The 12,796-nt window shown below is 50.9% G+C and overlaps 1 protein-coding gene across 2 annotated transcripts in view; it reads right to left on the bottom strand.

Moving 5' to 3' along the window:
• Positions 1-3,015, bottom strand: part of PLCG1 (phospholipase C gamma 1) — a 37,253-nt gene extending 34,238 nt beyond the window's left edge. For both annotated transcript variants that reach the window (XM_086702196.1, XM_086702197.1), the window contains exons 1-2: positions 2,899-3,015; positions 2,091-2,439 (exon numbers count right to left, since the gene is read on the bottom strand). In XM_086702196.1, the coding sequence (XP_086558322.1) occupies positions 2,091-2,307 (217 nt within the window). In that variant the 5' untranslated portion in view covers positions 2,308-2,439; positions 2,899-3,015. The remainder of the gene's footprint in view (positions 1-2,090; positions 2,440-2,898) is intronic.
• Between the last annotated feature and the right edge of the window lie 9,781 nt (positions 3,016-12,796).

Raw genomic sequence — 12,796 nt, 5'->3', positions numbered from 1 at the left:
GTAAGTTTTACTCTGTCATGTACTGTTCTATACGACAGGTGGGTGGGTGAGGAGAAGAGTTAAAGCAAAACAAAACCATTTCCTCCCTTTTTCCGGGTAGTGATCTAAGTGAAATGTGAACTTGGTCCCCATCCTCCTCCCTTCCTATACTCTCACCCTCTCCTAAAGCCACGCTCCACCTCCCTCAACATTTCCAGTCCAGGGTTGAGGAGGACAGTCACAGTCTATTAATGCTATCGTTATTATTAAAACCAGCTCACACTTATTAAACGTTTACAGTGTGTCAAGCACTGTGAGATGTTTTACATCAATTTTCCTATTTAATCCCCAGAGCAACCATATAAGGTGGATATATTACCACTCCCGTTTTACAGATAAGAAAACTAAGCTGAGAGTAGATAAACAATTGGCTAAGGAAAACACAACGAATACACAGGCTTCAAATCCAGCCTTGCCTTCAACCAGTGTGCTGCACTTACCCCTGCTGGTCACACACATGGTTTGAAGTGTTAGTTACCCAGGAAATCTCTATCGAGGAACCTCCAGCCAGGGCCACCAATTCAGCAGAGCAGAGGGAGCACCATAAAAGCAAGGAAGGGGCTGTGCCTGGAGTCTATCTCAGCTCCCTGTAGTATCTGTCCTTCCTCTACTTTGGAATCCAGTCTCTCAAATCACTAAAATTTTCTCTTGATGGCTGACAGGGCTGATGGAGGCACAGAGGAAGGCAGCTGCCATTTCTAAGTTCAGCAGCTGCATCAGATCTGGAGCTTGTAGCTGAGGATGGCTGCCTCACCACAAGACTTTCCTTCCTCCCAATCTCCTCACCCATCTACACACGTGTACACTATACCCAAGGAGGTCTGTAGGACGTTCCTGTGGGGGTGTCACTTCCTGACCCCCCTCCTCCACATGGACCTGGTTCTAACACCAGTCTCTGGGGGGAGGGTCCTTGCAGGAAGCAACCTACAACCTAGGGTAGCAGCACTATCTCTCACACTTGGAGGCGGGGGAATGGAGGGTAGAGCTGGGCGCCCATCCGGCCACAGCATAGGCATGGCGCTAAGTGGAATAACACTGAAAGACCTGTGGGGTTTTTCAAAATCCCCTAACTCCCTCCTCCCAACTGAGACCTGCCCCAAAGCAGCCAAGCTCAGTCCTGAGAAGGCAAAGAGGCAGGAAACCAAAAGTAGCCGCTCCCGGCTCTCTGCAGCCATGGAATACAGGACGCAGTACACAAAGGGCTAGACCCCAAACTGGCTGCACGCTCTTGAAAAAAGTACCTGACTCCAAGGCACTGAGGCTGGCCTTTCTGGGCCAACCTCTTGAGAATGTGCTTCCAAGGGCAAGAGGAGCCTGGCCCCTTTACCAAGAGTCCTTGCCCTGACTTTGGGTGACTGCCCACCCACGCAGACCTCTAAAATTCAGCTTCAGGACAAAAGCAGCAACAGGGGAAAAAAGCCACTGCCTTCTCTCAGGCTTTTCCAAACCAAACAGGACCACCTTCCACCCTCCCCAAGAGAGATGAGTAGAGCTGGCTCTGATCCAAAACCAACCCTACCCTAACATCTGCCTAACTTCTACTTAGGGAACCCAAAGGTTCCTTTGCAAATGGAGCCCAGCCTGGGGCCCAGAAAGTTTCATCAAGACTGTCTTTTGGGGAAAAAAGGTGGTGGGCGGTGACCGTCTGGTCTGGCCCCAGGTTCTGGGGCTGGGTGGGCTGACGCTGCCTTGGCTTCCCTCGCCTTGGCCAACACCACTCCCGAGCTAGGAAGAACCAGACCCCTGCCCCGCCGATCTTAGACCCACTAGGATTTTTAGGCCTCTGGGCCAAGCGCTTGGAACACTTCCCCCCCCCCCCCAACCCCGGGCTGGGGGAGGGGGTGTCCTGTCAGGTGACTGAGGACCCGGATGCCCCCCGCCCCCAGTGACCACCCGGGCCGAGGCGGGGGCGGGGACCGGAGGGTGTGGGGGAGGGCCCGAAAGTTTATCCAAGTCACTCCAGCCGCGGGCCGCGGCGCGCGCAAGAGCCGGGCGCGGACCCCCGCGGCCCCCGCGCGCAGCGGGCCCCGGGAAGGGGGGGGCGCACTTACTGGCCCCCTCGATCTTGTCGGCGCCACGGCTCCACGTGATCTGCCGCGTCTCCAGCTTGACCTGGAAGGTCTTCCGTTCCGGCCGCTGCGACTTCTTGGAGTAGAACAAAGTCATGACGGTGCCCACCTCGAGGCTGCGGCAGAGGTGCAGCACCTCGGCGTCCGAGGGCGCGCCGGGCCCGCAGCCATTGGCGCAGGGGGACGCGGCGCCCGCCATGGCTCCGGCACTGGGGGTGGTGGTAAGGGGGAAGGGGGCGGCGGCGGAGGAGGCGGCGGCGGCGCAGGCCCGGCCGGCGGGAGCAGGCGGCTGTGGCTGAGGCGGCCGGCGAGCGGGCCCCGGCGGCTGCTCCTGCGGGCGGAGACGGGGCGGAGCCTGAGCGGGGGGCGGGGCGGCCCTGCAGGCTCCGCCCTGGCCCGCGCGCCGGGAACAAAGGCGCCCGCGCGCCCGTGGAAAGGACCCTCCGCCCGCCTGCCGCGCCTGCGCCCCGCGACCCCCAGACAGGCCCCGGGCGGGGGCGCGGGGCGCAATGGCGGCGGGAGCGCGCGCGCTGCTCGCGCTCAACCAGCTCGTCCTTCCGTCCCGCAAAGCTTCCTCACACTGCCCCCGTCGGCCCCGTCACTCGCGGCAGCCCCGCGCCGGCCCGTCAGTCAGTCGCACACGCATAGGCGGCTGCCCAGCCCACTGTCCCGCACAGGCCCAGCTGCAGCCGTGTCCTCAACCCTGCTCCCTAAGCACTACCCGCACAGCGGCCGGAAGAAGAGGTGAGGGTGCAGAGCGCCCCCAGGACCGCCGGCCAAACCCGGTTACCTGGGCGGGCTGCCCGGCGGAGGGAGCCAGCCAGGCCGGGCCGGGCCGCCTCACACCCGCGGCGGCAGCAGCGGCGGCGGCGGCGGCGGCGGCGGCAGCGGAGGCGGGTCCTCTGCGCGCCCTCTCCGGGGCGGGGCGGGGGCGGAGCCGCCTGCGGATTGGCCGACGGTTTCTGACGGACAGCAGGCTTGTCCCGCCCCTCCCCTTCGGCCGCGCAGGGCTGGCCCGCAGGCCGCTCCTGCGACTGCCGAGACTCGTCCGCCCCGCCCCTGCGGCCAGTGTGGCTTTTGACAGTCCGGTCTTTTGGAGAAGCTCCCCAGTCCTGGGCGTCCCCTGTAGGGCCTTTAGACCCGTGGCCCCCAGTGGCCTAAATCTCTGCGCCTTCCACTCATCAGCCACTGCCCGCCCCACCTCGCTCTCTGCCTCCACGCGCCCTTGCAAACGCTCTCCGGAGCTTTGGTTATCCCAGACTAACTCCCCGCGTTTTCCTCCTTCCTTTCAGGTCGCTGCCTTTCAGCCCCAGAAATTTTTCTTCCTCTGGGCTGGGTCCTGAACCAGTTCCTAAGACGACCTGACCTTTCCCATGGCTTCACCCCCAGACCCAGGCACCCATAGCGCCAAATCTGTATCTCCCAAGCATCCCACTGCCGGCTCCACGTCCCTCTTCAAACTGCTCTTCCCGCTGTCGTTACTTTCTCAGAACATGGCCCCAGTTCTAAGATGCTTGGGCCAAGACCCTTGGAGGTATCCTTGAGCCCTCAGTCGGCCTCCACCACCCAGCAGTCTTGTAAGGCCTATTTACCACGGAATATCTCCACTCCTCCCACAAACCCAACATCTGTCTTTTCTCATCCAGACTATTTACCCTCCTTGGTCTGGCCTGCGTCTATTCTTCATGCTTCAGTCTTTAAAAAGAAATTTAAATTGTGATCCCCTACCTTTGGCTTCAAACCCTCCATGACTTCCCATTGCATGTAAAATTCACACTCACTCCTGTCCCGGCTGGTCCTGTGTGGTCTGGCCCCTTTCTTTCCCTCCCACTTCATCTCTCCCCACCTCCTCTTCACTCTCCATTCTCCAGCCACAAGGCCTTTAAGTGGTTATTTGAATAATTCACACTCCATCTTCTGGAAACCATTTCCCTAGACTTGCCCCTGCAATGTGGACACCCCTGTCACAGAAAAACTGAAGACACCTGTGGTCACAGTGGAGCCCATCTGACAGATTTTGAGTCAGGCAGAGCAGGACAACTTCAGAGGCGAGAGGCCCAGCAGAGCACCCAGCTGGTGCCAGAGAAAGATCCAGGCTTCTGGAATTTGTGAGTATGTGTGTGCTCAGACAACCTACCCAGCTGAGTGGTGACTAGTGCCTGGGGCTGCCTCTGACTTTGTCTTGGTGCAGTGGTAACTTGTGTGGGTTTGTGTTTTAATTCCCTCAAGTGTGGCTCCTAAGAAGCTGAGAATCCAGCATGAAGTTGAGACTCTTACAGGCTTCTGCCACTTGAAGGGAGGTGTAGTGGCTGAGATGGAGACTGCCACCTAGTGCCCACCCTTTAAAGTGGGAGGGAGGGCACTAAAGTTGACCTGGTACCCACCCGGCCTAGGCTTACACTTGTGGTTACACCTGATCCTCATAATCACCCTCTAATCAGGGATTATTGTCTCCAGTTTACTGATGAGGAAACTGAGATTCAGGTAAGTTCTACAACTTGCCCCAAGGCCACGTAAGAAACAAATGGGAATTTGAACCTAGGTCTGTCTGACTTAATACATTTTCTGCTTCACAAGGGAGCCTTAGTGGGTCCTGGTGGTCAGCAGTCAGTGGGCACAGAGGCTAGCTGGCCAGTCAGTACAGATGAGGGGAGACTCTGGCCATGGTTGGTCCTGAGCACAGGGAACTTCACAGAACATGAGTGCTCCTAGAGTATGGCTTGGGCTGACTTGGGCTTAAAGTAGTGTGCCCCCTGAGCTTCCATGTGCTGGGCCTTGGTGCCATGTGTTGGAAGAAAAAGAGAAATCCAGCACCAGCCTTCCAGGAATTCAGACATTAAACAGAGAAATGGTGTTATGTAGGGACAGTGGTGATGGCGGGTAGGGAGGAAGAGCACATAGGGTTAGGAGATAAAACACAGGGAACACGTACTTTAGATCTCTCTTGGTAGAAATGGAAGGCGTTGCTAGGACTCAGCATAGGCCTACAGGATGTGAGTAGATGGCCAGGTGAATTATTAGGGGTGGGTTGGAGGAAAGTACTTATCAGGTGGACGTGACATCATATATAAAGGCCCTGAGGCCAGAAAGAACTTAAAGAGTGTAGGAATAGAAAGAAGGCTTGAGTTTACTAAGTGAGGGGGAGCATGGGAGGTGATGAAGCCAGGAAGATAGGCAGAGACTGGATGGGGCCTCTTCCTGCTTATCTGATCTTGTCCATATGTCCAGGACGCTCCCTCCTAAGTACTCCTGCCCCCCTCCTCCTTGTACTGACCTGGGCAGCCTGAAGGCTGTGATACACTTTTAAAATCTGTTTCTCCATTTTCCAAGAGCTTCCCAACACAGACCATGCTTCCTTGCTTTTGCTTTTGCCTCCAGGGCCAGGCCCCCAGGGGCTCCAGAAATCTCTGTCAACAGGAGCTCAAATTTTCAGCCTGCTGCCAGGCCCTTAATCAGAAAATAAGGCCCCAATTCCTCCTGGGACTTCTGAACCAGCATCCCAAGCCTCAGGTACCTCCCTCCACCCAAAGAGACTCAGGAAAAGCAGGGCATGCAGAGGGTGTGGTTGGTTTGGGCTTCCCCCAGCTCAGCATATATATGGGTACGTGGGTGTTACTGGCAAGGCGTGCAGCTGTGTTGGCTTGGAGGGAGCAGCCCAGAACCCACACAAGGCACACGCCCTGACATCACCCAGGCTAGCCCTGCTTGGGCCTATTTCTGTCAGCACTCATGCTTCAACATGCCCAGGTCTCCACCATCCCTGTGCCTGGATTCTGGGTAAGAGTCCCGGCTCGATGCCCCTCTGGCCCTGTGGGCCTGATCTGATAGGTGTTTCTTTATCGAAACAATTAGAGCAGCGCTTGGCATATAGTAAGTCCTCTATAACTGCTTTACCCACATTGGCTCACTTACTTATTATAGCATTATGAGATAAGTACTCTTATCTCTAATTTACAGATGAAAAAACTGAGACACAGAGAGATTAAGAGACATGTTTATGGACATAGAACTGAGAGGTGGCAGAGAGGGGATTCAAACCCAGGCATCCTGGCTGCAGAGTCAATGCTATGTTTCCTCTCATGTAGGTATGAACTATTTTGTTGTGTGTTCTCACCCTTTTCCTTAATACCCCTACCTGATGTGTTTTTTATTTTTAGTTATAGATATTCCTTGACTTACAATGGGGTTACAGCCCAATGAAACCATCGTAAGTTGAAAATACAGTAAGCCAAAAATGCATTTACTGGGCCTAACCTCCAGAACATCATAGTTTGGTCTAGCCTACTTTAAATGTGCTCAGAACACTTACACAGGCCCACAGTTGGGCAAAATCATCTAACACAAAGCCTGTCATATACTAAAGTGTTGAATGGTTCCTGTAATTTACTGAATACTGTAGTGAAAGTGAAAAATAGAATGGTTGTGCAGGTGCAGAGTGGTTGTTGACCTTGATCACACAGCTGACTGGGAGTCGTAGCCACTGCCCAGCATCATGAGAGAGGAGCATACTGCGGATGGCTAGCCAGGAAAAGATCAAAATCCAAAATACGGTTTCTACTGAATGCATATCGCTTTTGCACCATCATTAAGATGAAAAATTGTAAGTCAGACTGTCATAAATCAGGGACCATCTATAGTTGGTTAAATGATGTCACAGATTAGGTTCTTTGGGAAGCGGACTCTGGGGCAGAGATTAGTGTGCAGAATGTTTGTTAGGGAGTGCTCTTGGGACCAACACTGTGGAAAGGAGAGAAGGAAACAGGACAGGGCACAGGGAGAAGTTCAGCTGTGATGCAGGCCTGATGACAGCCGCAGCCAACCTCCAGGGAGCTGTTTTGTCTGGTGCTGGCTTGAAAATGGCTGGGCCTTCATAGCCCCACTTCAGTCAGCCCTGGGAAGAGCACAGCCTCAGTCACATGGCTCTCTGCAGCTGAGGTGATCTTTGAGAGCTGAGAGATCCTCCAGCAGTTGGGGCAACAAGTGCTTCCTTGAAGGAGAATCTGAGGGGCACATCGGTATACCTACCTCAAATGTATTCCTTTCCAGTCCTTTAAAAAAGTTTAGAGTATTTAAAAAAAGGACAAAAATATTGCACTCTAGAAATGGAATGTGCCATTAGAAGGAGGAATATAATATGGTTAGTATGGGTTAACGTGACTGCTGTTACTGAGAATTGAATGTGGCTGAGCTTCCTGGTAGGCAAAGCAAAAACTTTTTATTCTGGTAACATTCCCTGACGGAGAAAAATTTTCTTGGGGTTAAATTCTAAAAGAAGTTTCTTGGGGTGCCTGGGTGGCTCAGTTGGTGAAGTCCAATTTCGGCTCAGGTCATGATCTCATGATTCATGGGTTCCAGCCCCACATTGGTCTCTGTGCTGACAGCTCAGAGCCTGGAGCCTGCTTCAGATTCTGTGTGTCCCTCTCTCTGCCCCTCGCCTGCTCGCGCTCTCTCTCTCTCTCTCTCTCTCTCTCTCTCAAAAATAAACATTAAAAAAAATTTATGAAAGAAGTTTCTCAATTGGACACTTACTTGACTGACATAGTGTAGAATGTTCCCAGCAGATCAATAGCAAATTCTGATGCAGTTTTCATTTGTTCCTTGTAATGACTTTGCATGAATATAGAAGATATAATATACCTTCTATAGCTCAGTGAAGCCCTTCCACAATTGAGAGTAGGCAGAGTTATAGATTTGCAATCTTGTTTCCTCAAATAAAACTTTATCCTTTTTCTTTAAAATTTTTGCTTGGTAGTTTCTCATGTTAGGTGTCTGATCAGCCCATCTCTGACTCTGTAACCTGTACCTCAGTATATAGCTGGTACTCCATACTCACCTCAATGCACCCTGAGCTCCACCCCACAACTGCTTTTCAGACTCTTGACCTCTGGCCCCAATATCCATCTATGGCTCCAACTTAGTCGTTGGATCTCACACTTCTTAGGTCATGTTCTTCTGCTTCCCTCCGTACCTGGGATGGACTCCCAGCCCCAAGAGCCTCCTGTTTTCTATCACTCCAGGTAAAACCTTCGCTTCCCCTTCGCTGAAGGGCTCCTGAAGTAGGTCCCAGATGTTGAGGCAGGAGAGCCGGGCTCCAGATAAGGATTTTTCAGAGAGGTGGCAGGGAAACCATAATTGCTTCTCTGAAGAGAAGGGGAGAGCCCTTGCCAGCCATGGCCCAGGCTGACCGCTGTTTTTCTGCTTTCTCTTCCTTTCTTTAACAGACACTCCTGACGCTCCTCTATAGCAGTAAGACAGCAGAGATGAATCAGACCAAGTTCTTACTCTAGTTGTGGGTAAAGAAATGCCAACAGACATCTGTCAATAGATGACAATTCAGTGTGGTAAGGGCCCTTGGAGCACTGAGAAGGGACACTTGTTGGTGGGTGTGGGGGTAGAGCAAAGTGAGAGATAACATATATGCCTGAAGATATGGCAGCTCCAAATATAAGGCGATCAACTTGTTTATGCAATAAGGGCACTCCAGATATTTTGTTTTTTTGCAGCTAAAATATAAACCTTCTTAGAGATGCATGATTCAAATGCCCAATATAACAGTTTAAGAAAGAGGAGGGGGAGGAGCAGGAAGGGAGAGAGTCCTAAGCAGGCTCTGCACTATCAGCGTGGAGCTTGACATGGGGTTTGAACTCATATGCTGCGAGATCATGACCTCAGTTGAAATCAAGTTGGACAATTAACCTACTGAGCCACCCAGGCGCCCCTGTGTGTGTGTGTGTGTGTGTGTATGTATACATACATATATATATGTATATATACATATATGTATGTATATATATGTGTGTGTATATATACACACATATAGTATTTTAAATCATGTATTATTTAAAATAGTATATTGATGTATGAATATTGATTTTTCCCACTCTTGCCTGTCCAGTAATAAATTTATGTTCAAACTCTTTATGAGTCCTTGATTTCTATGTAAGGTTCACCATTAGGGCCACTTTGACTCATCTAATATAATTTCTGAAAGCATATCACCTTCACTGCCTTCTCAGTTGAGACCATTTTTGAAAAATCAGCTTTATTGAGGAATAACTTCCATACTAAAAAACGCATCCATTTTTTTAAGTGTAAAGTTTGGTGAGATTTGACAAACGGATGCCCTCCTGTAACCTCCACCTAATCAAGATATGGAGCATTTCCATCACCCTGAAGTTTCTTGGTGCCTCTTTGTAGTCCATCTCCGCTGCCCCCATCTGGCAGTCACTAACCTACTTTCCATCACTAGAGTAGTGGTGCTCATTCTGGAATTTCACATACTTGGAATCAAGGAGTATGTACCCTTGGTCTCTGTTCAGCATGTTTTCGAGACTCATTCATGTTGTTGCAGAGAGAGTACTTTTCGGGTCAGTATGTTATGCTATTACTAGAAATTTTAATCTAAGCATCATTATCTTTCATATATAACATTAAAACAGGTTTCATTTCTCCCAGGGGTATATATTACTGCATAACTACTTAACTTTTATGGAAAATTTCAAATGGATCTAAGTGTAGACAAGACAGTATAGTGAGCTTCCTTGTGCCTATCAGCCACCTTCAATTATGAACTGATGGCCACTCTTGTTTCATGTCAAACTCCACCTACTAACCAACCCCTTCCATACTGACACAAATCTTAATTCTGTTATATGTATTTCAGTGGTTTTCTGAAACTGTTTTAAAAAATATATATATATGATCTCTACCAAACCTAAAAAAAAAATCAATACCGTATTGTTATTAAAGTGACCTTTGAGAGGCTTGTTTATACATAATACTTGGGATTGTGAGAAATAATTACTAAGTCTGTGGTAAATTTCTTTGCCTCTTTGTTTACTGATTTTGTCAGGGGACTACTTGTAATCGTCCAAAACTAGCTTGACTGAGGTCATTTCAGGGTAATGTGTTTTCTCCAAAAAGTGCTTTTTGGTTCAAAACAAGTTGAGAGAGCATCCCATTATATGAGGGATTCTGTAAAGACCAAAATGTAATAAGTAAACTCTTTGCTCAGAATACACGTTTTGTTTTTTTTTTTTTTTTTTTTTAAGTTTTCTGAGGGGGAACTACCTATGTTTGGTGTATTTAGGAGAGGATTTCAGTTGGTAATTTACCAGGTGTGGAAGTGAAAGAAAGGAGTGAAGGATGGTGGCTCCACTAGACTCTGGTTGAGGGGGCAGAGTGGATGGAGGTGCCTTTCAGTAGGATGTGAAACAGCCCAGTGGCCGTGTAGTTGGTACTGAGCCGAGTTCCAGAAATTGGTAGATCTAATAGCCTGGGGACCGGGCCCGCAGCTCCACCATGGGTCTGGAGCTCAGGAAAGGGGTCTAGGCTGGAGACAGAGGTCTGGAGTCATCACCCTCACATGCAAATGAAATTGGCCAGGCCAAGGAGACAGTCACAGCAGCCAGGCCTGGGGGGGGGTGGGGGGGGGGGCGGTAACCAAGATGCAGCAGACTGGCGGAGACTGGAGTAAAACCAGGAGAGGGGGCCATTGTGGAAGCCAAAGAGAAGTGCTTGGAGAGGGGAGTGGGCACGTATTGTACAATTCCATTTGTGTGTGTGATGTCCAGAAAAAGACAAAGGTATAGCGCAAGTAGATTTAGTGGAGGCTGGAGGTGGGAGTGGGGATTAACTCTTAAATGGGCACGAGGCATCTTACTGGGGAGGAGAATATGCTAAAAGTGACTTATGGTGACAGCCATAACCTTCAGTATGTACAAATGTTACACTTGAAACAGGTGGATATTTATGGTATGTAAAATATATTTCAGTAGGGCTACTAAATCAAAGAATAGTCACATGCCCAGTGCCACAAAAAGCTTAAGATACACGGTACAAGCCCATCTATCGGTCACTCACTTGTTGGCGGTTGTGGTTGGAACGGAGGGAGGAATTGGGGGCAAGGTGGGACAGACGCTGGTTACAGTGGGTGGGGAATGATCTGGTGGTGTGGATGACTGGCTCCAGGCACTCATATGTGAAATGGAGAGAGAGATGGTGAGGGAGAGGGAGATGGCTGGGAGCTAGGAGCTTCCTTTTTTCTTTCAAACGTGATGTTAAGTCCAGGGTGGATTTGATGGATGGAGGAGCTGCTGAGCAGCAAGCAAGCACCCAGGTACCTGGCTTGCGTTCCACTTTGCCTACAGCTGGACTTGAGCATTCCAGAAGACCCTGACAGGAGGGGCTTTTTCGGACCTTACACATCGGGCCTCTGCTCCTGGACAAAGCCAGAAGTGTGAGGAGGGAACCAAATCTACTGGAGGAATAAGTGAGGCGAGTTCTCTCCTGACTCCAGGCTCAAGTATTTCTCAGGGCCTTTCACAGCTGGCCCTCACCTACCTGTCCAGCCTCTTCCCTCATCCCCACTGGACAGGTCAGTTTCCCATCCTCTGGTTTGCTCTCCCAGGCCTGCCACCACTGAGGGAGCCCTTCACAATCGTTCTTGACCAGGATTTAGTTGCCATGCACCTGCCCTCAGAAGACCTGTAGGAAGATCCCTGCTGGGAAAGGTAGGCACGAGTTGCTGCTGCCCATGAATAAAATCTTATGCCTGTGAGGCCTCCTGTCCCTAATTCCTAGTTATGGACTAAGATTTGTCCCCTGGTTGTGGCAGGTCCTGCTCCAGTCCCAAACCTCGGGCCCATGTTCTCATCACTCACCCCCAAGCCATAAAGTACAGTGTACTGATCAGGTGTTGCAAGAGCCTCTGTTGCCATTTCTTATGTTCAATGCTTTAGCTACCTCTACACCACACGATTAAAAAAATACGTGGTTGTAATCTGCTCCAACGCACTGACGGTATATAACCTCCTTTATTCTTGGGGTGAATGCTACCTCCCTCACTGACCGATGAAATGCGGGCTGCCAAGGAGCACCTCCAGGGTTCTCTGCAGTGGGCCAACACCAGACCAGCACCCAGCCCCAGGGAGCTGAGAGACCATCCAGGAGATGGCTCTCCTCCCAGAATATACCTGTGCATGCATGCTAGCAAGCTAGAGGGCCCAGGGCTAAGTGGCCAATTCTGACCACTGATCTTCTTCCTGCTCCATTTGGCCAGGAAAGCTCTCTCTTCACCCTAAATTCCAGACTTAACAGTAACCTAGTATAAAGAAAGGAACAATTTTTTAGGGACCCTACAAATGTGGGTACAGGAGCCCTGGGGAGTGGCCACAGACCACGCTTTTTCAATTAACCAATCAACACGAGGAGAAGCCTACAGCTGGGCCTCTGGGATCCAGTGTCCTAACTGGCTTAGTACCCTTAATTCCTGCCATCCTGACTGTAAGCTTACCCAGACAAGCAAACCCAGACAAGCTCCCTACTGCTTCTGGCCAATATGCTCAGAAAGCCTGTCTCCCAAATACATTCACTTTATCTTGCTCAATAAACAATACCTACCCTGGGCTCCAAATTCAGTTCTTGCACCCTCCCTTACTTCCTGGGCCCGCTTTTATCTTAGGATATGGACTTTGGCTCCCCTCTGACCCACACCCAAGGCAGCAAGACAGGTGCAGCCCCTTCCAGGCCCCACCCAACCCCTGGGGAGGGAGCCGCCAGTGCCGAGCTGAGCAATGAGAGCACATCCCACACAGAGCCGAGCCCTGCCCTCTCCCACCAACGCCCCCCACCCCAACTTTGCCCCAGTCAGGTCGGGGACCTTGTGTAACAAAGAGGCAGACACTAGG

Source organism: Puma concolor, chromosome A3 (assembly GCF_028749965.1).
Source record: "Puma concolor isolate L17-30 chromosome A3, mPumCon1.1.hap2, whole genome shotgun sequence".
NCBI classification, from domain to species: Eukaryota; Metazoa; Chordata; class Mammalia; order Carnivora; family Felidae; genus Puma; species Puma concolor.
The sequence above is the reverse complement of the archived record's forward strand: the minus strand, read 5'-3'. Positions and strand labels throughout refer to the sequence as shown.